Source organism: Dendrobates tinctorius, unplaced genomic scaffold, assembly GCF_039654945.1.
Source record: "Dendrobates tinctorius isolate UK_male_01 unplaced genomic scaffold, ASM3965494v1 ptg000205l, whole genome shotgun sequence".
Classification (NCBI taxonomy): domain Eukaryota; kingdom Metazoa; phylum Chordata; class Amphibia; order Anura; family Dendrobatidae; genus Dendrobates; species Dendrobates tinctorius.
The window spans coordinates 13580752-13606870 of NW_027361872.1; the positions used below are offsets into that span (position 1 = coordinate 13580752).

Below are 26119 nucleotides of genomic sequence, written 5' to 3' on the forward strand. Positions count from 1 at the left end.
TCCCTCTGCAGCCAATTGTCCTACTGCCAGACACAGGACTATGAGAGCAGGGGACATGGGGAGGCTCCTGCTGCAGCCAATTGTCCTACTGCCAGACACAGGACAATGAGAGCAGGGGACATAGGGAGGCTCCCTCTGCAGCCAATTGTCCTACTGCCAGACACAGGACAATGAGAGCAGGAGACATGGGGAGGCTCCTGCTGCAGCGAATTGTCCTACAGCCAGTCACAGGACTATGAGAGCAGGGGACATGGGGAGGCTCCTGCTGCAGCCAATTGTCCTACTGCCAGACACAGGACAATGAGAGCAGGGGACATAGGGAGGCTCCCTCTGCAGCCAATTGTCCTACTGCCAGACACAGGACAATGAGAGCAGGAGACATGGGGAGGCTCCTGCTGCAGCGAATTGTCCTACAGCCAGTTACAGGACTATGAGAGCAGGGGACATGGGGAGGCTCCTGCTGCAGCCAATTGTCCTACTGCCAGACACAGGACAATGAGAGCAGGGGACATAGGGAGGCTCCCTCTGCAGCCAATTGTCCTACTGCCAGACACAGGACAATGAGAGCAGGGGACATAGGGAGGCTCCCTCTGCAGCCAATTGTCCTACTGCCAGACACAGGACAATGAGAGCAGGGGACATGGGGAGGCTCCCTCTGCAGCCAATTGTCCTACTGCCAGACACAGGACTATGAGAGCAGGGGACATGGGGAGGCTCCTGCTGCAGCCAATTGTCCTACTGCCAGACACAGGACAATGAGAGCAGGAGACATGGGGAGGCTCCTGCTGCAGCGAATTGTCCTACAGCCAGACACAGGACAATGAGAGCAGGGGACATAGGGAGGCTCCCTCTGCAGCCAATTGTCCTACTGTCAGACACAGGACAATGAGAGCAGGAGACATGGGGAGGCTCCCTCTGCAGCCAATTGTCCTACTGCCAGACACAGGACTATGAGAGCAGGGGACATGGGGAGGCTCCTGCTGCAGCCAATTGTCCTACTGCCAGACACAGGACAATGAGAGCAGGGGACATAGGGAGGCTCCCTCTGCAGCCAATTGTCCTACTGCCAGACACAGGACAATGAGAGCAGGAGACATGGGGAGGCTCCTGCTGCAGCGAATTGTCCTACAGCCAGTCACAGGACTATGAGAGCAGGGGACATGGGGAGGCTCCTGCTGCAGCCAATTGTCCTACTGCCAGACACAGGACAATGAGAGCAGGGGACATAGGGAGGCTCCCTCTGCAGCCAATTGTCCTACTGCCAGACACAGGACAATGAGAGCAGGAGACATGGGGAGGCTCCTGCTGCAGCGAATTGTCCTACAGCCAGTTACAGGACTATGAGAGCAGGGGACATGGGGAGGCTCCTGCTGCAGCCAATTGTCCTACTGCCAGACACAGGACAATGAGAGCAGGGGACATAGGGAGGCTCCCTCTGCAGCCAATTGTCCTACTGCCAGACACAGGACAATGAGAGCAGGGGACATAGGGAGGCTCCCTCTGCAGCCAATTGTCCTACTGCCAGACACAGGACAATGAGAGCAGGGGACATGGGGAGGCTCCTGCTGCAGCGAATTGTCCTACAGCCAGTCACAGGACTATGAGAGCAGGGGACATGGGGAGGCTCCTGCTGCAGCCAATTGTCCTACTGCCAGACACAGGACAATGAGCGCAGGGGACATAGGGAGGCTCCCTCTGCAGCCAATTGTCCTACTGCCAGACACAGGACAATGAGAGCAGGAGACATGGGGAGGCTCCTGCTGCAGCCAATTGTCCTACAGCCAGTCACAGGACTATGAGAGCAGGGGACATGGTGAGGCTCCTGCTGCAGCCAATTGTCCTACTGCCAGACACAGGACAATGAGAGCAGGGGACATAGGGAGGCTCCCTCTGCAGCCAATTGTCCTACTGCCAGACACAGGACAATGAGAGCAGGGGACATAGGGAGGCTCCCTCTGCAGCCAATTGTCCTACTGTCAGACACAGGACAATGAGAGCAGGGGACATGGGGAGGCTCCTGCTGCAGCGAATTGTCCTACAGCCAGTCACAGGACTATGAGAGCAGGGGACATGGGGAGGCTCCTGCTGCAGCCAATTGTCCTACTGCCAGACACAGGACAATGAGAGCAGGGGACATAGGGAGGCTCCTGCTGCATCCACTTGTCCTACAGCCAGACACAGGACAATGAGAGGAGGAGACATGAGGAGGCTCCTGAGGCAGCCAGGTGTCCTACAGCCAGACACAGGACAATGAGAGGAGGGGACATGGGGAGGCTCCTGAGGCAGCCAGGTGTCCTACAGCCAGACACAGGACAATGAGAGGAGGGGACATGGCTGATCTCCTGAGACACAGATTTCTTAACAGATTTCTCAGTTTTAATTGAAATATGACAAACTAGGATTCAAGGAAAGGAAGAAATTAATTTTAACTGCATATACAGGGTGGTTCTTCTTATAACAAATATCTTTAGGCTGGCTTAAGTGATCCAATCACCTGACAAACGACTGTATTTCTTGTTCGGCAGGTGATCTGCGGCATGCTGACCACACTGGCAGATAATCCTATAATTGCGCGCTTGCTGGTTATCTACTGGCATAAAATTTTCTCCATTTTGGAGTGAGTAGTCCCAAATGGAAAACTCCGCTCTATGAAATAGTTATGCCCTATTAGGTCATCTGGAAATGAGTTAAGATAAAACAACCTTTTTTTTTATATTGGTAGGCCTTCTCCAGTATACACATGCTCTCCTTCCTTTATGTCATAGTGTTCTCTTTCCCTCTCCCGAAATAATTGTTATTCTTAAAGGGCATCCGTCAGCAGGTTTTTGCTATTTAATCTGAGAGCAGAAAGAGAACCTAATTCCAGCGATGTATCAGTTACTGGGCTGCTTGCTGTTTCAATAAAATTACTTTTATCAGCAGGAGCTAATCAATAGAGGACTAGTTGTCTAGTGCTATGTAGTCCTGCTCAGTGTAGCCATGCCCCCACCAGCTTTATGCCTATGCACAGTGTACACAGGAAGTTGTCAATCAGTGGAGTGGGTGGGGTTATACAAAGCTCAGCATTCTAAGAACTGTTAGGTCTGCAGTAAAGAAAACACTGATTTTATCAAAACTAAAGTAGCCCAGTAATACATATCTGGAATCAGAGTCTCTGCTCCTACATCATGCTGCGGTTAAATGGAATTGCACATCAATATTTAATTCAAGTACCATCAAATAGTCCTGGTACACCTTGTCATTGTAGTTATACACCATGTGTGGTCTTCCACAAACTGTATAAACAAGGGAGACTGTAAAAACTGAATATCTCAGCCTGAATTTCAGTTCTAAAGATGAACAATGCGAGAATTAAGCACGCACCAGGCACCGAGGCTCACTTAGGGCCCAACCTAACGGCCGATGAACTGGCTGCCAAGTTTTGCTCTTGTTTCCTTTGTCCTGTCATCATCTACAATGTAAACAACGTCTTAACACACAAAAGTTCAAATCTGTAAAGTAAATCTTGTATCGCCAAACGTAACGCAGTAAATAGGAAACACAAAGCCGTCATCGCCGAAACCGTCCAGTCTAATTGTTTTCTAATGATTATACGTATAAACACCAAGGCAAACATTGTAAACAAATAAGGGTAATCCTGGTCACGAATGATCGATTTTATTATACAAGATATCTTACATCTACAAGGACAGAAACATTTGCTTAAGAGGGAAATAATGATCAAACCCACTTATGGAGGGATCATTAAACAAATGTTAATATCAGGCTGCAGTTTCCATGAATACACAATATAATGATCCAGCTAATGAAAGAAAATACGGAGGATCTACAATGCAAAGCAAACCATACAATAATCGTAGGAGTCTGCTGGCTGTGTCCAAAGGAGAACTAAAGTTACAAGATAAAAAAAGTCTTGCACAATTTACTCTCTACTGATCCTGCACTATACAACGGCCCAGTCCCAAGGACATTGCCATTGTTGGGTTTGTCAAAAATGGACAGTTTGTCTCTCTGTGACATCTATTTTCCATGCATTTTCCTTGTTTTATTTCTCATCTGTATAGGTGAACTACCTAAACTTTGTTTTTTTCATTGAAACATAGCAATGGATCACTTAAAGATGGTAGATATTTTCCTTTTTCTATCAGTTTTGATGGATCCCCTTAAATTTGAATGGCAGAGTCTGATCGCCCTAAAAGGAATAAATTGTGCACTTAGTTTAACAGAATAGATCCATTTAAAGGAAAAAACAAAACGAATGTGTGAATAGTTCCATTAAACTCTATGGGACAGTGTAATTATCATCTTAAAAATATACAGCACAGGTGTAAAGTTTCTCATACACGTTAGAATAGCGCTGGCCGAATCCACCAATTAGGGGGCCTCCTAACACTCCCGATACATGATGTCGGGGGGGTTGTCAAGCATTGTGAATTTCAATTAGTCGTAGGGCAAATAGGCTGCTGCAGTCAAAAGTTTGTGGCAGCAACATAAATGGGGTTGTCCGAGCTAATGATATGACTTTCCTTTAAGATCCTTAAGACACATCATCAATATCAGACTAGTGGAGGTCTCACAACCAGCGCCAATCAGCCGCTATTAGCTCCAGCTGCAAAGAAATATGTAGACACCGCCGCCGGATCTGGTATCTCCTGATTGGTGGGGATGCCGGACCTCCACTGAATTCATACGGATCACCTAACAATAGTCATCAATATCATTAGCTCTGACAACCTCTTTAAAGGCAATCTGTCACCAGGTTATTTCTACTCCATTTGAGAGGAGCATGATATAGGGGCAAAGACCCTGATTCCAGTCATATATCAATTACGGTGTATTGCAGTTTTGATACAATCCTTGTTCTATCTGCTGCAGATCTAGCAGTGCTCTGAATGCTGAGCTCTGTATAACTCCGCCACACCACTGATTGGCAGCTTTAGTCGCAGAGCCCTGATGTGTGTGGCCAGCCCTAATCTTTATATTCTCACCCACATAATAAGACTTTGTGAATGGTGGATATTTAACGTTCAGACTGGAACTGGATCTCATGTTAAAGTGGGAAAACAATTTTGAAAAAAAAAAGCTCTCGTAAAAGTTTCCTATATTTCCTTTTAAAGTTTTTGACAGCCTTATTATAAAGGTGTGAATAAGACAAACATGTTTCTTTACTGCCATTTGATTTTTGTGTTCATTTGTAGAATCTTTTCCGAAACTGAGAATGCAGGTATGCGGAGCAGAGGCTGAGCAATCTGTGACACCACGCCTTCAATAACATGACATAAAAATTAGGAAAAAAAACATAGTAAAAGAGCGGTGTGCTCTGAACTGATAACATAATGAAGAAACATTTGTTGAATGGGTAAGGTAAAATAATAAGTTATGGCCAATTTGTTGCATGCAGGCGTCTTGGCCTTATTAGGACTTGTATTTGCTCTGGCTTAAGCTCTGGTTGGTGACTTCCAACTATCAGCAGCTGCATAAAACACCCGAGTGGAGGAGGCTCTTCTGCGCCCATCATCTCATTGCAATGCTAAATGAAAGGCAGCTCACGTGAACCATCAAATGATCTGTTACAGCTCTACATTTCTCAGTGTGTTTCTGGAATAAACCCTTTACCTTTTGAAATGCAGTTTAGCAAATAAAAAATAGTTTCAAATAAGGATAACATTAGAAGACAACACATATAGGGTATCCTGACACACACACACCTCAGCAATAACAAAAAAACTATTAGCTGCCACCACCAGTCGTTTATACAGGCCGATTGGACACCTGTTACAGGTGGGATATTGGCTTTAGGGATGCGGTTTACAGAGCAAGAGGAACAAACCTATTAAATATATATTTAATCCAGAAAGATAGGAGAGTTTATAAAAAAAAAAAAAAGATACAAAATCTTACAAAATGGGAACAATATGATAAATCCAATTACATAAAATAAAAAGGAATAACTAAAAAGAATCACTAAAGCTGATGTCACAGAAATGGCTCAGAGCTTAGCGGAGGGAGGGACTCCAGGAAAATGGACAGCATCTACAGCAAGCTGCACCTTTCAAGAACTGACAAATGACCCAGATCCAAATACTGCTTTTAATTAGCTGAAAGTTACGCCAACACACCACCCCATAATGAGCTCATGTGGGAAGTGCTGGGTCTGCTACAATTTTATGAGGTCCCCAACTTAGAGGATATCTTCGCCCCTGAAGGTTCCAAGTAGTAGATCTTGACATATTTCTTATTATGATTTTACCATTACATAGGGATCAAGCATGGTCTGACTCATATCATCAACCGGACCGTTCTTAAGTTGGAAAGGTTCTAGTCCCACAACAATGTGAGTGAATGCATCATGTCCATCACTTTGCTACAACACTAAAAATCTATATCCCACAAATACTGGATGAATACAAAACCCCAATATTCATATCAGGACAATGGAGACAACGTCTGAAACACTGAGAAAAATTCTTTGAGCCCAGGATGCTTCTTCCTTGGAACAAAGGCAGCCTCTGCACGTCTCCTCCCCTGTGGGAGCAGATCTCAAAGCTTACTGTCTTTTAGCCAGCAGATATCCTGTTTTAATCACCTGTCCAAGGCAGGAGGTCTCTGCTTCAAAAGGTTGTTTAATTAGTTTCTCTCTCCGTAGCTATAATGAATGCCGGTAAGTTCCGGACTGGACCAAGGGAATACAGTGGACGTGGTGTATATGGACTTTTCAAAAGCTTTTGATACGGTGCCACACAAAAGGTTGATACATAAAATGAGAACAATGGGGATAGGGGAAAATATGTGTAGGTGGGTTAAGAGCTGGCTCAGGGATAGGAAACAAAGGGTGGTTATTAATGGAGCACACTCGGACTGGGTCACGGTTAGCAGTGGGGTACCACAGGGGTCAGTTTTGGGCCCGCTTCTTTTTAACATATTTATTAATGACCTTGTAAGGGGCATAGAGAGTAGAATTTCAATATTTGCAGATGACACTAAACTCTGCAGGGTAATCAATTCAGAGGAGGACAATTTTATATTACAGGAGGATTTATGTAAACTAGAAGCTTGGGCTGATAAATGGCAAATGAGCTTTAATGGGGATAAATGTAAGGTCATGCACTTGGGTAGAACGAACAACATGTATAATTATGTGCTTAATTGTAAAACACTGGGCAAAACTGTCACTGAAAAAGACCTGGGTGTATGGGTGGACAACAAACTCACATTTAGTGGCCAGTGTCAGGCAGCTGCTGCAAAGGCAAATAAAATAATGGGATGCATTAAAAGAGGCATAGATGCAAAGGAGGAGAACATAATTTTACCTCTATATAAGTCACTAGTGCGACCACACTTAGAATACTGTGTACAGTTCTGGTCTCCGGTGTATAAGAAAGACATAGCTGAACTGGAGCGGGTGCAGAGAAGAGCGACCAAGGTTATTAGGGAACTGGGGGGTCTGCAATACCAAGACAGGTTATTACACTTGGGGTTATTTAGTTTGGAGAATCGAAGGCTTAGGGGTGATCTTATTACAATGTATAAATATATGCGGGGACAGTACAAAGACCTTTCTAATGATCTTTTTACTCTTAGACCTGTGACGGGGACAAGGGGGCATCCTCTATGTCTAGAGGAAAGAAGGTTTAAGCATACTCACAGATGGGGATTCTTTACTGTAAGAGCAGTGAGACTATGGAACTCTCTGCCATATGATGTTGTAATGAGTGATTCCCTACTAAAATTTAAGAAGGGACTGGATGCCTTTCTTGAAAAGTATAATATTACAGGGTATATACACTAGTTTCCTTAGTGTTGCGTTGATCCAGGGAGCTAGTCTGATTGCCGTATGTGGAGTCGGGAAGGAATTTTTTTCCCCAATGTGAAGCTTACTGTTTGCCACATGGGTTTTTTTTGCCTTCCTCTGGATCAACATGTTAGGGCAAGTTAGGATAGGATGGGTTGAACTAGATGGACTTAAAGTCTTCCTTCAACCTTAATAACTATGTTACTATGTTAAAATGAGATTGGAGTGTCAGGTCTTTTCCAGTTATAGGTTGTTTTCCCTTTTGTCCAAATGTCCAATGTGAGGATTGGGTATGTCCCCTCCCTGAAGATGTCTTATGGATTTTAATTTTACCCTATGACACATGGTATAATACTATACTGGGGTTCGAGCTCCAAATCCCCTGCTTTCCTACTCAAAGTCATAATCTAAGACAGCGGCCCCCAATCTTTCTTACCTTGAAAGCCACATTTAACTCGGAGTCATATCCAGGCCCGGAACCCCCAACAGAGACACTCAGAGCCCACAATTACTGGTATGATGTCAGCCAAAAGATTTCTCACAGAAAATACACAATGACCCTGTACCCCTCCCCATATAGGAAGTATAATTATGTCTATGGTTCCCACTTTAAATTCAATTGGTATTCTTGTATCAAGCAAACTCATCACACTATCACATCCAGTTTCAAGCTCCCCTCTAAGGGCCAGTGCACACATTGCAGGTTTGTTGCGGTTTTTTTTCCTTCACGAATTTGTCACAAAGCTTGCAGCGTTTCCTAATGCCAGCAGAGTGAATAAGAATCCTTAAGTGTCATGTACATGGTGCTTATTTTTGACTTGCAGATTTGGTGAAAATACATTATTTATGCTAGGCTGCGATTTTCTTGCCAAGAGATGCAGAAATTTGCGCACCAAATACTTGACGTGTTCAAAGACACTAATAGTATCATCCAATCACCAGCTTCCTATATGTATTCTCACCCCGTCCCCTTCACAAGTATATGCACATCCAGACCTTCTCTTCTGTGCAGGGCTACTCATAGTCCCCATCTGGAGACCTGTTCTTCATAGCTGGTTGGGGAACCCTGGTCTAAGATAATAAAATTAATGATTGGCTGCAGTCACAAGGGGGAGTTTACAGAAGACAGATTTATTGTTGAGTTTAATGGAAGATGTCATTTACCTATGTGAAAGAATGCAAGAAATACTGAGATACGTAGAAGCAAAATGGAATTTTCTCACAGCACCACTTTTATTTTACCAGCTGTAGTGATGTTTCTAATCCAAGTCCCCGGCCCCCTACTCTTATACTCACCTGCCGGTGTCTTCACTTTTTATCACCGGCGCTCCCGTGGGTCTCCGGTAGTTCGTGACCCGTCGCATCTCTCCAGTGTTTCATGGAGCGAGCCGGAGGTCACTTTTCAATGCAAGTCTATGACAGCCTGATTCCAGCTCTTAAAGACTTGCATTGAGAGCTTGAGGCTAATACTTCTGACTTCTGGCTAGTCAGACGCTGCGCTCACAAGATGATGTGCAGGACTGGAGCGGCATGGAAAAAAGGTGAAGACTGTGGGAGGTGAATATAAGCCCAGGGGCAAGGACCTTACATTAATTAGAAGCACCACTCCAGCTCTGGAAAAAAGAAAAGCTGGAGTGGTGCTAATGCTACAGGACCAGAAAAAAAAAATGTACATAACGATCTGTTACATAAAGAACAGCAGCGTTGACGAACGGACCCCAATGACTATGATGGAGTCTATTAGTCTTACATCAAATTTTCGGATATTTTATTGGAAAAGGGCGGCATATTGTGCCATTTATTTTTTTCCTGATTTTTTGGCGCATTCTGCACGCAGGCACCTTACAGAGCCCCCAACACAGGTATGAACCCAGTGTATCAAGGGATTTTCAAACTGTAGTGAAATTAATATTGTCTTTCCCTCACTAGTAATGTGAGCTACATAGAAAACAGTCATGGGGAACTAATACCAACTGTAAGTATTGGAGCCTAGATGTCAGTGACAGGCGGCAAAGCGCTCCAATTAACCATATTAACACAATAGAGGACAGTCAGTGAGAAGCCAATTAGAGGAGCAGCAGAATCCCCGTCTGCGTCCTACTGGCTTAAACAAAGCATGTACCCACAGGCAAACATTGACACAGTCGCTGTGTAAATACGACGTCTATTTTACCGCAAATTCTCTTTTTTTTTTAGATTATTAAGAATAAGCAAATATGAAGATGCAGAGCGAGGCGTGTGAAAACGGAGCCACCAATTAGTACAGGACTGGGTAGTGTTCCTGTACGTCCCAGAGACACAACAACCGCTGCTCAGTGCCGACCATTCCATGCACGGTCTCCATCATGTCTCTAAAATTAAAAACATTGAGGTTTACGGATCTTATTTTTTCTGTATCCCCTGTAACGCGGCCAAAATATGTAGGTAAAAAACAAAAAACAAGAAAAAAGACGGTTAAGGTCTAACGCACTGGAATGTAAAAGGCGACTTTCACCAGTTGACAGCGCGAACACTTCCCAACAACAGCAGTGATAGGTCTGACAGCCGGCGAGATAGGACGGCCTTTTCCCTTTCTCTTTGAGCATGTGATAATGTGGACTGCATCCCATGGTGCCATTATTGGCCGCAGACCCAGGAATCACTGACTGCTGCAAAGTTTTTTAACTCCTCAAGTGTGATGTTAACAAGGAATCAAGAGCAATAAAGAAATCAGTATCTATGGACGGGCACGTCACAAAATGGGACTACAGGAAACACATAAAACAACGACTCTTTTCTTATAACTGTGTGTTGTGCCGATCCACCATCATCCCTCCATGAAATCTCTAAATAATTGGCCATTTTCCTTTTCCCCAAAAAAGTATGACACTATACACTCACTAATCACTGGTCGGACAATGTGGCACCCTCTGGTAACATTTAGTCCCAAAATCATTCCTACATTTCCAAGAGGAACAACAGAGGAACGGCAGGTACACGGCAGAGTCATGGGATGACCCAAAAATATTATCTTATTACATTACTTTGTGTTTACAATTATCCTACAATAAGTAACACAAAATAATACAGAGGAGAACATATTACGCAAACAAGGGATGAGGATACCTCAATTGGGCTAAACTTGGAGAAAGCAAAAATTCATTTATTATTCCACAGGACAGAGACAATTTTCTGATGCCTGACTCCTAGCTGTACTCAACAATCAGGCTATCTGCACACGTTACGGAATTCCAGCGGAAGTTACCGCGGGAATTCCGGAATTCCATTCCGCAGAAAAAACGCTTTTTAAATTCCCGCGATTTTCCCGCGGAAAAACTAGCGATTTGCAAGCGTAATTAGCTTGCAGAATGCTAGCGTTTTCCAAGCGATCTGTAGCATCACTTAGAGAACTGATGTTTGACGAGTGTGACCGACTTTCTTCTATTAAGGCTGCCTATGCAGCATCAGTAGTAAAAAGATCTAATGTTAAAAAATGACAAAAAAAATCGTGTTTTTCTCACCTTCCGACGTCCCGCGCAGTGTTCCCGATCATCGCGATGCTCCCGTTCCCAGAAATGCCTTGCAAGACAGCTACGTCATCACAGGTCCTTGCCGCAAGGCATTACTGGGAACGGGAGTTGTTGGGAGCATCGGTAAGGCTGCGTGGGACTCCGGAAGGTGAATATAACCCGATTTTTTTATTTTATTTTTTACAGGGATATGGTACCCAGAGCCCGGAGGACAGTCTCCTCTCCTCCACCCCCCTGGGTACCATCCGCATATATTCTGCTTACTTTTCGCATGGTGGGCACAGCCACATGTGGAAAGTAAGCAGAACAATGCATTCCTATGTGGGCGGAATTGCAGCGATTCCGCAAAATTAATGAGCATGCTGCTTTTTTTCCACGATGCGATTCGCCGTGGAAAAATCCGCAGCATTAGCACAGCATTGCGGAATCCCATAGGATTGCATGGGATGCTTTTTTTATGCATTTTCACGGCAAAAATGCGCATTAAAAACCGCAGTGAAAACGTGAAAAAAACGCAACGTGTGAACGCAGCCTTAGTGTTCAAGGATTTAAAGATAAACTGGTATATATTTTTCCCGAGATTAGTTGTATTTGTCAGTGGCACCATTCTGGGGTACATACAAGCCTAACTTTTATTAACCCTTTCGCGCCTGAGCCTGTTTTTGCCTTCGTGACCAGGCCAATTTTTTCAATTCTGACCAGTGTCACTTTATGAGGCCATAACTCTAGAACGCTTCAACGGATCCTGCTGATTCTGACATTGTTTTCTCATGACATATTGTACTTCAGGATAGTGGTAAAATTTCTTAGATATGAACTGTGCTTATATGTTAAAAAAAATCGAAATTTGGCAAAAATTTTGAAAATTTTGCAATTTTCAAACTTTTAATTTTTATGCCCTTAAATCAGAGAGTGATATCGCACAAAATAGTTAATAAATAACATTTCCCACATGTCTACTTTACATCTGCACAATTTTGGAAACATAATTTTTTTTTTTTAGGAAGTTATAAGGGTTAAAAGTTGACCAGCGATTTCTCATTTTTACAACAAAATTTACAACACCATTTTTTTTAGGGACCACCTCACATTTGAAGTGAGTTTGGGGGGTCAATATGACAGAAAATACCAAAAAGTGACACCATTCTAAAAACTGCACCTCTCAATGTACTCACATTCAAGAAGTTTATTAACCCTTCAGGTGCTTCACATGAATGAATGGAATGTGGAAGGAAAAAATAAACATTTAACTTTTTTTCACAAACATTTTACTTCAGAACCATTTTTTTTATTTTCACAAGTGTAAAAACAGAAAATGAACCACAAAATTTTTTGTGCAATTTCTCCCAAATATGCCGATACCCCGTATGTGGGGCTAAACCACTGTTTGAGCACACGGCAGAGCTCAGAAAGGAAGGAGTGCCGTTTGACTTTTTCAATGTAGAATTGGCTGGAATTGAGATAGAACGCCATGTCGCATTTGGAGAGCCCTTAATGTGCCTAAACAGTGGAAACCCCCACAAGTGACCCCATTTTGGAAACTAGACCCCTTAAAGAACTTATCTAGATGTGTCGTGAGCACTTTGAACCCCCAAGTGCTTCACAGAAGTTTATAACGTAGAGCCATGAAAATAAAAAATCATTTTTGTTCCACAAACATGATCTTTTAGCCCCCAATTTTTTATTTTCACAAGGGTAACAGGAGAAATTGGACCCCAAAAGTTGTTGTCCAATTTGTCCTGAGTACACTGGTACCCCATATGTGGAAGAAAACTACTGTTTGGGCACACGGGGGGGCTCGGAAGGGAAGTAGTGACGTTTTGGAATGCAGACTTTGATGGAATGGTCTGCGGGTGTCATGTCGCGTTTGCAGAGCCCCTGATGTGCCTAAACAGTGGAAATCCTCCACAAGTGACCCCTTTTTGGAAACTAGACCCCCCCAAGGAACTTATCTAGATGTGTGGTGAGCACTTTGAACCCCCAAGTGTTTCACTAAAGTTTATAATGTAGAGCCGTGAAAATAAAAAAATCATTTTTTTTCCACAAAAATGATCTTTTAGCTCCCAATTTTTATTTTCACAAGGGTAACAGGAGAAATTGGACCCTAAGAGTTGTTGTCCAATTTGTCCTGAGTACGCTGGTACCCCACATGTGGGGGGGGACCACTGTTTGGGCACACGGTGGGGCTCGGAAGGGAAGTAGTGACGTTCTGGAATGCAGACTTTGATGGAATGGTCTGCGGGCGTCATATTGCATTTACAGAGCCCCTGATGTGCCTAAACAGTGGAAATCCTCCACAAGTGACCCCTTTTTGGAAACTAGACCCCCCCAAGGAACTTATCTAGATGTGTGGTGAGCACTTTGAACCCCCAAGTGTTTCACTAAAGTTTATAATGTAGAGCCGTGAAAATAAAAAAATCATTTTTTTTCCACAAAAATGATCTTTTAGCTCCCAATTTTTATTTTCACAAGGGTAACAGGAGAAATTGGACCCTAAGAGTTGTTGTCCAATTTGTCCTGAGTACGCTGGTACCCCACATGTGGGGGGGGACCACTGTTTGGGCACACGGTGGGGCTCGGAAGGGAAGTAGTGACGTTCTGGAATGCAGACTTTGATGGAATGGTCTGCGGGCGTCATATTGCATTTACAGAGCCCCTGATGTACCTAAACAGTGGAAACCCCCAATTCGAATTCCAACCCTAACCCCAACACACCCCTAACTCTAGCCCTAACCCTAGCCCTAACCCTAGCCCTAACCCTAGCCCTAACCCTAGCCCTAACCCTAGCCCTAACCCGCCTGCTTTTTTTTCTTTACTTTTTTTTTTATTTTTGTGTTTTTTATTTTTTGTATTTTTGACTCATAGTAACGCCACTTCTCCTCTGATCTCACACTGGCAGATGATCAGAGGAGAAGCAGCGTTACTATGTGACAAGATCGCTGCCCGGCACATAGTAACGCCACTTCTCCTCTGATCTCACACTGACAGATGTGAACATCTGACAGATGCAGAGGTGAAGCAGCGTTACTGTGTGACAAGATCGCTGCCTGACACAGCTGTGCCAGGCAGCGATCAGCTGTGCCAGGCAGCGATCTAGTCACACTGTAACGCTGCTTCACCTCTGCTCATCTGTCAGCATGAGCTCAGAGGAGAAGTCACGTTATAATGAGGGAGATCGCCGGGAAACAAGCAGCTTTCCCAGCGAGCTCTCTCATTGGCTGCTGTGACGCGACGTCATCAGGACCTGAACCAATCAGGTCTCGATGACGTTGGGGGTCCCAGCATGCATTGTGCACTGGGATCCCCGCGTTATAAGGTATGAGGGGGTCCCGGGGGGCACAAAACCGCCGACAGTAGATAAACGTCGGCGCTGCACAAAGCCCAGCAAGCGCCAACGTTTATCTACTGTGGGCGGTCGCGAAGAGGTTAAAGGGATTGTCCTGCCTTAGGCTACAAGTCTACAGTCATTTTATGTGACTGCAGACTTGTGAATATTCCGATTCCGGGTGCGGAAGACGAGTGACAGCAAGTATGTGGTCACGTGCCAACTAGACGTGAGCGACCTTGCTCAATACAAAGTCTAGTCGAAATGTGGCCAGAAGTATGGAAATCACATAGACACGGTCACACGACTGGCTGCGCCCAGCACCAGACAATAATCGCAGCACGTGCTATGTGACATGGAGGAGTGATTGCAGACTTGTAGCCTAATGTCGGACAACCTGTTTAGATCTTTATGGGAAGAAATAGAAAAAAAAAAATAAACAACACATTCTGCTGTTATTTTTAGAAATTTAAAATTTTATGCTTTTGATCTGCAGCACAAAGTTCAAACTTTACTCTGTGGGCCCGAATAACTAGGGCGAGACCTTATCTATGTGGTTTTGTTTCATGACTAATACAATTCACTATATGAAGAAAAAGCGTTTGTTTTTGTGTCACCATATTCTGAAAGTCATAGGCTTTACAATTTTCAACAGCAGAGCGGACTTTATTGTGTGAAGATGATGTTTTCATCGGTCCCATTTTCAGGCACATACGATTTTGTAATCACTTTCTATTACACTTTATGCAAAGTTGAATGAACAAAAAAAATTCTTGATTTTTTCTTCCTTTTTAAACACCATTAAACAATCAGTATAACTAGAATGTACTTTTATTCTACAGGTCAGTACGATAAAACATCTTGGTTCCCATTTTCTTAGACCCCTTTCTTTTTTTTGCATAACAATCTAATTTTTATTCATATCATTTTGAGCTCATATGTGTTTTTGATACTTTTTTTTTCATTGTATGCGAGGTGAGCTGAAAAAAATAGCAATTCTGGATATCACCTTGGTTTTTTTTTGGTTTTTTTTCAGCATTCACCACATTACAGAGATGATGATACCAGATGACTTTTTTTTTTTTTATAATTTAAACAACATTTTGATTTTGACAAATTAGATTTTTTAATAGGTTTTACATTTTTTAACACTTTTTATCCTTTGATCACAGTAATGATGAACTGTAATACTTATGTCGCACAGTGCAGTACTTAGCTTCCCAGTGTAGTGCAGCTATATTCACACATCAGTTGTACAGGTCAGTTTTTTTTGGGACATCACACGGACCCATAGAGTTTCATACATCAGTTTTAAAAATGGATCTGTGAGGTTCAGGGCATGTCCTATTCTAATATGTTTTGCGGATCAGAGTAGGCCATGAAAGCCTATGGAGAGCCGTATAAAATGTAGAAAACAGACTGTATTTCAGTGTTCCATCCCTGTTTCATCTGGTTTTAAAAGATTCATTGCTAAGAGTTGGTAGATTTTTTAAAGTTCAGACACTGGAAAGAAAAATGGACCATTTCACATTGATATGAAAATTGAAACGGATGTGTGAATGTACCTTTATACTGACAGGCTGCCTAATAAATCATGACTCTACCAAGATCTATTAGGCTTTAATCTGTGCCAGACCAGGCAGCCATTTTTTGACCTCTGCTTGCCTTGCCAGGCATCAGCTGCCCACGACTGTGCTGCAGGAATCTCATGAAGTGACAGAGGAAGCAATCTGCCTCTATCAAACTCCTTATATGCAACGGTGGCTGTTGACTTAGGCTAGTTTCACACTAGCGTTTTTTAGCGCTGTGCTTCGTGCGTAATAGAAACACATGCAAAAAACGCATCATGCGCTTTGCATGCGTTTGATTTTTTTTTTAGGCACATGCGTTTTAACCAGTTTATAGCCATGTTAACTCTTAAAACGCATGCGATTTTAAACTCAGGCGTTCCCATAAACTGTAATGTGATTTTTTTTTTTTTGCGCATTCCGCGCACAAGCGTGTGCATGCGTTTTGACACAGGTCGGACGGACCAAAAATGCAACAGGTTGCATCCGGCGTGCCTAGGCGCACACTAAAAAAAATGCATGCGCAAGAAAACACATACGAACGCGTGCATACGCTAGACCATGCGCCCCCATGTTAAAGATAGGGGCGCAGGACGCATGCGCATGGACGCGCACGAAGCACAGTGCTAAAAAACGCTATTGTGAAACCAGCCTTCAACACATACAGTTGTGCTCAAACGTTTACATACCCCGGAAGAAATTTTGCTTTCTTGGCTTTTTTCAGAGAATATGAATGATAACACCAAAACTTTTTCTCCACTCATGGTTAGTGGTAGGATGAAGACATTTATTGTGAAACTACTGTGTTTTCTCTTTTTAAATCAAAATGACAACCCAAAACATCTAATGAGGGAAGAGAATCTTTAATACTTCTATATTAGGCTAGTTTCATACTAGCGTATGGAGGAGCTGCGGAGGGATGCGGACTTCCTCCGTGAAGCCCCGCCCACGGCTGCACCTATTCCGGTCAGCTCCGCCTCTGTCGGCATGCGGCATGCGTACCCTATCTTTAGCATTGGGTACGCAGGCCATGCCGATGTATGCGGATGCCTCCGCATGCACGGTGCGGCGACCGCAACAAAATCCAACACGTTGCGTTCGCCGCAGACATCGGCATCCGCATACATCGGCATGGCCTGCGTACCTAATGCTGAAGATAGGGTACGCAGGCCGCATGCCGGAGGCGGAGCTGAACGGAGGCGGTGCAGCCGTAGGTGGAGCTTCAAGGAGGAAGTCCGCATCCCTCCGCAGCTCCTCCATACGCTAGTGTGAAACTAGCCTTAGTAAGTGCCATAAAATCATGTCTGCAACACATTTGCTAAAGGTGAAGTGGAAAACGCCTTTAGTTTACACAATATAATAAGTCGACACAAGCCAAGTTGTGCTGGGATTTGTAGTCCCAATGGCATTAGTGGAATTACTTTTCCAACACTGCACCGCTATCAGGGTAAACCCCTCACAGTTAACAAGGAAGCAAAACCGGCATCAAAATATTTCAGTTTTTTCTTGCAATCAGGTTTACATAATAAGACAAAAACTTCCCTCAATGAATAAGAGTTCAGCTCCATCGAGTGGCTAGAGGAAGGGCATGTCACAACATCTTACCTGACAGACGTATTTGTTCTTCCATTTGCTGAGCACACACTCATTGCTCTGCATCAGCTCCTGGAGGACAAGAGAAAACAGTGAGCTGGAGGGTCGGCTGTGTACATTGCTGCCACTGGTTAAAGTGCCTCAGCGTTTCGAGCAGCCGGAGATTAGCGGGCCACATAAACAAAGATGCAACTGTTTTCGAGCAGCTCTCTAGACAAAAGCGCAGCTATCATCACCCCGATGCCTGATCCTTTATGAAAATTAAAGCTGCTGAAAGGTGATTGAAAGGAGGATTGTTTGTTGCCATTCTTGTAACTTTCTCAAAAACCTACCTCAAGTTCCACCAGATTGTCCCGTAGCTTTTCTGGCCGCTTGTTCTTCAATACCCAAGGGATGCCTCGAGCTTAGAAAAAATAATAATAATAATTACAGCCTGCTGCCGCAGTGCATGGGTTGCTTGGCATTACCCAGTGATTCCATTTTTAAAACTTGAAATTTATCAAGAAGGCTTTGTTCACATGTGACATTTTTTATAGAGGATTTGTTCTTTTTGCTGCACTTTTTTCTGCAAAAACAGAACTAGCAAAAATTATAAGATTTCAGCTTTTTTTTTTTCTTACCTGAATTTGCACACTGCAGTGTTTTTGGAAATCTGCAGCATGTAAATTCTTTTAGCATTTTTTTCTATGACATCCATATGTTCTAATTAAAAGGGAATTTGTTGGGAGAATTTCTCCCCGCCTATTTATATGCGCATGCAGCTCTTTCATAGACAAGCCGAAGCTATACCTTTACATGACCAGTCCATTTGTCCATTTCTGAGAAAATCAGAGTTTAAATTCATATGTAAATGGCCATGGTAGATCTGAAGCCTCTGTCACTCCAGCTCTATTCCCTAACCAGTGCCAGCGCCTCCTGCTTGACTGCTTTTATAGTGTGACATCAGGAAAACGAGCCATCAGTCATGCAGAAGGAGGCGGCACTAGGCAGAGAATAGAGCTGGAGTGACAGAAACTTCAAATCTACCATAGATATTTGCATATCAATTCAACCACTGATTTATCTGTAATGAAGGACCAGACTGGCCAAGAAAATGTATTTCTGGACTTGCCTTTCAAAGTGCTACATTTGCGTATAAATAGTTTAGGGGGAGAAATTCTGCGGACATTTTCTCTTTAAGCTACATTCACGCAGCCGTGTCCATTTTTATATTCATGTACAGTGCTGGCAAAAAAAAAATCTTTACACATAAAATGTCATGATTTTACTTCTTAAAAGTGCACACAATGCCCATAGCAACCAACCAAAGCTCAGCTCTCACTTCCCAATACTAATTGTAACAAAATATTCACAATAAAAACACTTGATTGTTAGAGATGTTAAGATTTTTTGGTTTAGTCGAACTTGTAAAGATTTTTTTTTGCGGGCGCTGTACAACGCAGCCTTCTTTTCTCATGCACCGTCTATATTGTCTCCATTTTTCATCTGTGTTACATCAGTTTTGTTCTCATCCAATTTTAAAAATTTTGGTCCAATTTCCATCCCGTTTTCTCGTATGTGATGAAAAAGTTTCTCCCCTTCTATCAAGCAGGCAGTGAAAATTGGACTTCGCTTGGATGTAATCCAAGCGGTTTTCTATTTTTTCACAGACCCATAGATTTGCATGCCGATTTTGAGCTGACACTTGGATCAATATATCATATATCTCTGCGGTTTTGTGTGGACCACCGGGTCTCTGAAAAATCACAAACATGTGAACAGCCCCATCCACCATTATAAATATAAAAGTGCTACCTGTGAAAAACGGACATGTAAATGAAGCCTTACTACTGCCCGAAAGAAAACAAGAGAAATACAGCTACAAGAATCAAATAAAAGTTTTCACAGTCATTTTAACCCTTTAACAACAACTGCCCTTTGTCTTGCGACACCGGCCCACAGGTAGTAAAAGAATATTAGAAGTGGGAATATAAGAACATAAAGAAAGAAAAATGTAATTAGAATAAACTTCTAAATTCTTACAGAGGAAACCTGTCATTAGATTCCTGCTACCCAAAGCACGGGCAGCACAAGGCAGAGCCTGGCTGAGTGATTACAGACAGGTAGGCTTTAATATGCGTTGTCTCACAGACAACATAGCCTGAAGAGCCGCCCTGGGTCTACTTGTCTCCGCTGACTAGTCTGATGGTGTCTCCAGTCGGCTGCTCCCCGCCCCTCGCCAGGTGATTGACAGGTCTCTCCCTATGCGCATACAACAGGACAGGTTTCTGTAATAAGTGTAACATCCGTGGCCTTTTTACTGTACTATGGCGATTAGCACTCTAGACAAAGTGTGTGATTTACTAATTAAAGGTATTTAGTCATTTATTTATAATGATACCTTCTTTCTTTCTTTTGTTTTTTATTCATGGAGAATAAAACTATCACATTTATTGGTCCCAAATGCTGACCGGTAACCTGCAATAAATTGTATCTGGATGATCTCAGCGAATACTGCGTGTAAACTAACGTTTTCTGTTTGATTGGTGCCATCACTGGAATCTGGTTCAGACTATCATTTCTCAAACTTATGATATTGTTGGAAATGTTGGTAAGAAGTCAGGAAAAATCTGCAGTAATATAGCTGTTCAGTTAAATGGTCTGTATCTACCGAGTCCATTGTGCCTTATCTTTCCGACATACGACCTATGATCTTCCAAGACCCAATTATTTACAGATACCTGGAATTACTGTACCTTGATGTACGAGCTAAGTGGATAAGCGGAGATTTCTAAGCAGGGGATAAGCTGTGATGATGAAGTCCTGAACTACCATGGCTGTTAGTCCTATTAGTTGTGGGACTTGTACATAAAGGTTGTGATGGAGGGGTGAATGCTGACCCATGCTGGAAAACCTACATTGTTATCCACCACTCGTACGGTGGGGTCCTGGGTTCAAGGCCGACTTAAGGCAACGCCTGTGTGAAGTCTTAGGTTTCTCCTGTAGTTTCCTCCGCGTAGTCTGCTTTGCTCCCACACCGTGACTATTTCTGTATCTAACTACGGCATATGTCAGCGATATATAAGCAAGAGGACACTAATACGTCAATATGCTCTTCTGGGCACACACCTAACGTTAACAAGGACTGTTATACTACTGTATAGACAAGAGATTACATCCCTCCAATTTTTATCCTAAACAGAGGGCTATTAAATGTATAAAGGGTGTGAGGACAGATGATACAAGGGTCCTGGTTATGAAGAAAATTTTGTATGGGCCAAACGGGGATAGTTATACTAGTATGTTGAGGCGGTAGGCCAGTCTGAAGAAATGCATTTTTAGGGCACGCTTAAACCTTTGGGTATTAGGGATTAATTGAACTGTCCTGGGTAGTGCATTACAAAGAATTGGCGCAGCTCATGAGAAGTCTTGGAGATTGGAATGGGAGGTTTTGGGTCATTATAACAGAGGACACAAGAAGGGTGGTAGACTGAGACAAGGGAGGAGATGTAGGGTGGTGGTTAAGTGTGGAGCACTTTGTGGGAAAGAGTGATGAGTTTATATAAGATCTTGTAGTAATGCAAGTACAGGAAGAAACAGATAAAACAGATCCAGGAACTGGATCCTCTAAAATGGATATTTTATTGAAGATATGGAAAAGTCACATAATACAACACCGATGAAATCGGCAAACGAGTTTCAGACAGTCTTTCGTCGTTATTCAGCGTATTAAATCATATCGTCAGTGTTCATGTCATCTATCTAAAAATGAAAGCAGGACTCCAAGGCAGAACCAAAATGCTGCTGAGCCCCAATGGGCTATTACATCACAGTTTTTCCGAAACTCTAGATGCAGGGCTGCTTTTTTTTTTTTTTTAAGGTACCTGGAGATTTGGTAATTGCCTGAAAGATTTTGCAGCCTTACTGACTTTATAATATCCACTAGTGCAGCTTACTTATATATATATATATTTTTTTTTTTAGATGTAAATATTAATTTTAGATGATTCGGATGCTTGAATTGTTTTATCTATATCTACAGTAAAGCGACAAATGGATCTGACATTTTAGCACCCTAATGTGCTGACTTTTAGTTCCTGCTTTTCTGACGGAGGATAAAGTTACCAGATGGACAGCATGTACTATGAAAGGTCACTCGGGTGCGACACACCTGTCTATATAAGACCTCACAGCTCACAGTGCATGTCAGACCAAATGAGAATCATGAGGTCAAAGGAACTGGCAAGGGGCTCAGAGACAGAATTGTGGTAAGGCACAGATCTGGCCAAGGTTACAAAAGAATTCCTGCAGTACTCAAGGTTCCTAAGAGCACAGTGGCCTCCACAATCCTTAAATGGAAGAAGTTTGGGACCACCAGAAGTCTTCCTAGACCTGGCCGTCCAGCCAAACTGAGCAAACGTGGGAAAAGAGCCTTGGCAACAGAGGAACAGAGGAACCCCGAAATCACTGTGGCTGAGCTCCACAGATACAGTAGGGAGATGGGAGAAAGTTCCACAAAGTCAACTATCACTGCAACCCTCCACCAGTCAGGCCTTTATGGCAGAGTGGTCCGACGGAAGCCTCTCATCAGTGCCAGACATATGAAAGCCCGCACAGAGTTTGCTAAAAAACACATGAAGGACTCCCAGACTATGAGAAATAAGATTTTGTGGTCTGATGAGACAAACATATACCTTTTTGGTGATAATTCTAAGTGGTATGTGTGGAGAAAACCAGGCACTGCTCATAACCTGCCCAATACAATCCCAACAGTGAAGCATGGTGGTGGCAGCATCATGCTATGGGGGTGTTTTTCAGCTGCAGGGACAGGATGACTGGTTGCAATTGAAGGAAACAGGAGTGCGGCCAAGTACAGAGATATCCTGGATGAAAACCTCTTCCAGAGCGCTCTGGATCTCAGACTTGGCCGAAGGTTCACCTTCCAACAAGACAATGACCCTAAGCACACAGCTAAAATAACAATCATTCTTGACTGGCCCAGTGTAGCTTATAAGAACACTTGTGAACATATACCTTTTATTAACAAAATGATTGCTCTGTTGCAGAGAAATCCACTTTAGACATAATATACAAATGAGTCTGGAAGTGCCCTGGGCAGGGCAGAGCACTTCCGATGCCTCAGCTTTATTCTCAGCCCTCTATTAGGTGACTGTCATTTAGTTCGATGTCAGCATGTCAATCACCTAGTGGAAGATGAATGTAGGCTGAGAATGGAACAGAGACTCTGCCCCTCCCAGAGAACTTCCAGTCTTATTTGCATTCGCGGATATACTAGTGGTCTTACAAGTTTTACACACATGTAACTGTATTGGGGGGGGGGGAATTAGCAGATAGATTCCCTTTAAACACGGATATGAGGAACCTTTAAGACTGTAGATAACTGTGAACAAGCCAGGTTTTTGTTATAAGAGTAGTTGTTGCACATAAGAGAAAAGTTACCATTTTGCAGTAGAAATACATTTCATAATTGCTGTACACAATATTAAATAGATCTTAGTCCAGATGAGACTGATACACTTTAAAAATCCGTGAAAAATAGCTGTATAACCCCTTGTGAAAGTTTCCCTGCCTAATATTAAAATGTTCCTTTTCATTGGAAGATCATACACTTTGTCACATGGCTTTTCAAAGGAAGTACACCCTTCTCATCAGGTCTAAGATCTATTTAGTAATGTATGTAGTCTTTATTTTACAATGTGGTGACAGATTAGGGTTTAAGTTTAAAGGATCTCCCATGAAAATGCAGTGCAATTCACCGTCTGCTGTGATACCCTTCACTGACAGGCTGCAGAGGTGACAGCATGACTTCAGCCCGTAACCACTGCAGGCAATCACTGGTGATTGACTGCACAGGTCACATGTGCTATAGTCATGATGTCATCAATCATTGGTTCCAGAAGTGAAAGGAGTAACGGCACAGGGGCATGGAGCAGCGGAGGGCGAGTAATGCTGATTATATTACATTTATCTAGATCAAGCAAAAGGTGATAAAATCTTGTTAATACAAAACCCCTTTAGGCTACTTTCACACATCAGGTTTTCGGCGTCAGGCGCGATCCAGCGTCGTGCCGGAACGCCGGATCCGGCAAATGTTTCGTAAAACCGGATGTGACGGATCCGGTTTTCTGCCGGATCCGTCTTTTTCTTGACAGACAAAACCGGATCCGTCTCATCCGGTTCATCCGTTTTTCTATCCGTTTTTCGACGGATTACGCCGGATCCGGTTTTTAAAATTGACCCTTGTGGCCTTCCGAACGGGATTGGCTACTGGAAAACTATATATAGCATGTTCCTACAGCCCTTCTTTGACAGGTTGTAGAGGAGAAAGTGCAGGTTGGAGAGAAGAGCAAGTTACTGGCGAAGATGGATGTTGTCATTGGAAATATTTTGAAGAATTTGGCGGATTTTATAGCGGAGGTGAATCGTTTGAGGGTGATTGTTCTGGAGAAGGAGAGAGCGAGACAGCAGCGCATCAGGCATCGTAGACGACGTTTGTGGATCCACCCCATCACAGCCAAGAGAATGACGCGTGGGGTCTATTCTACACTCTGCATGGACCTTCGACGAAACCCGGATAAATTTTTTGGATATGTTAGGATGAAAATGGAGAATTTTGATTACTTGGTGGAGCGCATTGCACACCTCATAAGAAAAGCGGACACCTATTGCCGCTTCTCTGTTTCACCCGCAGAGCGTCTGATGGTGACTTTAAGGTAAGCCACATTTATTGGATATGCTCGCATCAGAGCACACTTTCACTGCAATCTTGTTGGTGGTAGTTTGTATCTCCAAATGTTATAGGTCAGTTTTGGTATGTAATGCTGTGATTTAAAACTAATTTATTGTTTTTTAATTCCCCACAGATTTCTTGCAACTGGAGAATCCCTTTCGTCACTGCATTTCCAGTACAGACTCGGGATTTCCACCATATCTGGTATTGTGAAGTACACATGCCGTGCACTGTGGGACTCCTTAGCTGAAGAGTTTTTACCAGAGCCCACAACAGAGAGGTGGATTGAAATTGCTGACAAGTTTCAACAGATATGTCAGTTTCCAAACTGCTTGGGCGCTGTGGACGGGAAACATATCCGCATTGTAAAGCCAGCTGGATCGGGATCGGAATATTTCAATTACAAGAAATATTTTTCAATTGTCCTCATGGCCATCGCTGACGCGGAATACAAATTTATTGCGGTTGATATTGGGGCCTATGGCCGCTCCAATGACTCTCAAGTTTTCAAAATGTCTGCCATGGGGCCTAAACTGTATGGAAACACCTTCCAGTTCCCACCACCTAGACCGCTGCCGCAAACATCTGGTCCACCTATGCCATTTATCTGTGTAGGGGATGAAGCCTTCCAGCTGTCAGAACACCTTTTGAAACCGTACTCTAGCAGAGGATTGACAAGACCAAAACGCATTTTTAATTACCGCCTCACAAGAGCAAGAAGAATGGTTGAATGTACCTTTGGTATTCTGACAGCCAAATGGCGGGTCCTATTGACTGCGATCAACCTCAAGACAGAAACTGTGGACGAGGTGATCAAAGCGTGCGTGGTACTCCACAATTTTGTTATCTGCAAGGAACCCATTTCCATTGAGGACACCTCTGAAGAAACCACCTTGCAAGATTACCATGACATTACCACTAGAAGTTCTGTGACGGTTTCAGTAATGAGGGACAATTTTGCAATATACTTTATGTCACCTCAAGGCAGAGTACACTGGCAGGATGACAGAGTGTGAAAGATTTGTGCCCTAACCAAACTTGTGTACCTTCTGGACCAACAGTATATACCTTTGCCAACCAAAGTTGGCTATCTTGTCATGGTCTTACTATTTTTAGCTTTAGGCCACAGGTGTGTACCTGGTTGTGTTTTATGCAAAGTATTTCACCTTTTAACAAAAGTTGTGTACATTGTTAGGAAATCACCAACAATAAACACAACTTTTTAGGTGAAATACTTTGCTTCAAACACAACCAGGAACACAACTGTGGCAAAAAGCTAAAATTTACCCACAGTTATATACCTAGTTTTGAATACCATTTCACCTTTTAAATACCCTGTATTTAACCTTTTTCGCCGCAGAAAGAAATGACAGACAACCAGTGTAAAATAATTTAACTTTTATTGAAAAATGTTTTTTTTAGTAAACTTTTTTAAAATTTTAATAAACTTGTTTAATAAAGCTTTGAAACCATAAAACTGGTCATTTTTATTTAAATACACACATTATAAATCTGTGTAGTGTGTGGTGGAAATACTGCTGGAGGGGCTGCGGGACACTTCGACACTGGGAGTGTGGAGAGAGGACTGGGATCGTGGTGGGG

At 43.1% G+C, this 26119-nt stretch overlaps 1 protein-coding gene across 7 annotated transcripts in view; it reads right to left on the bottom strand.

The window, feature by feature from the left end:
- WDPCP (WD repeat containing planar cell polarity effector) overlaps positions 1-26119 on the bottom strand; it is a 421800-nt gene that overhangs the window by 296299 nt on the left and 99382 nt on the right. For all 7 annotated transcript variants that reach the window (XR_012222050.1, XM_073554051.1, XM_073554052.1 and 4 more), the window contains exons 5-6: positions 18120-18190; positions 17800-17859 (exon numbers count right to left, since the gene is read on the bottom strand). Coding sequence is in view for 6 of the 7 variants with exons in the window: in XM_073554051.1 (XP_073410152.1) it covers positions 17800-17859; positions 18120-18190 (131 nt within the window). In the remaining variant the exon portion in view is untranslated. The remainder of the gene's footprint in view (positions 1-17799; positions 17860-18119; positions 18191-26119) is intronic.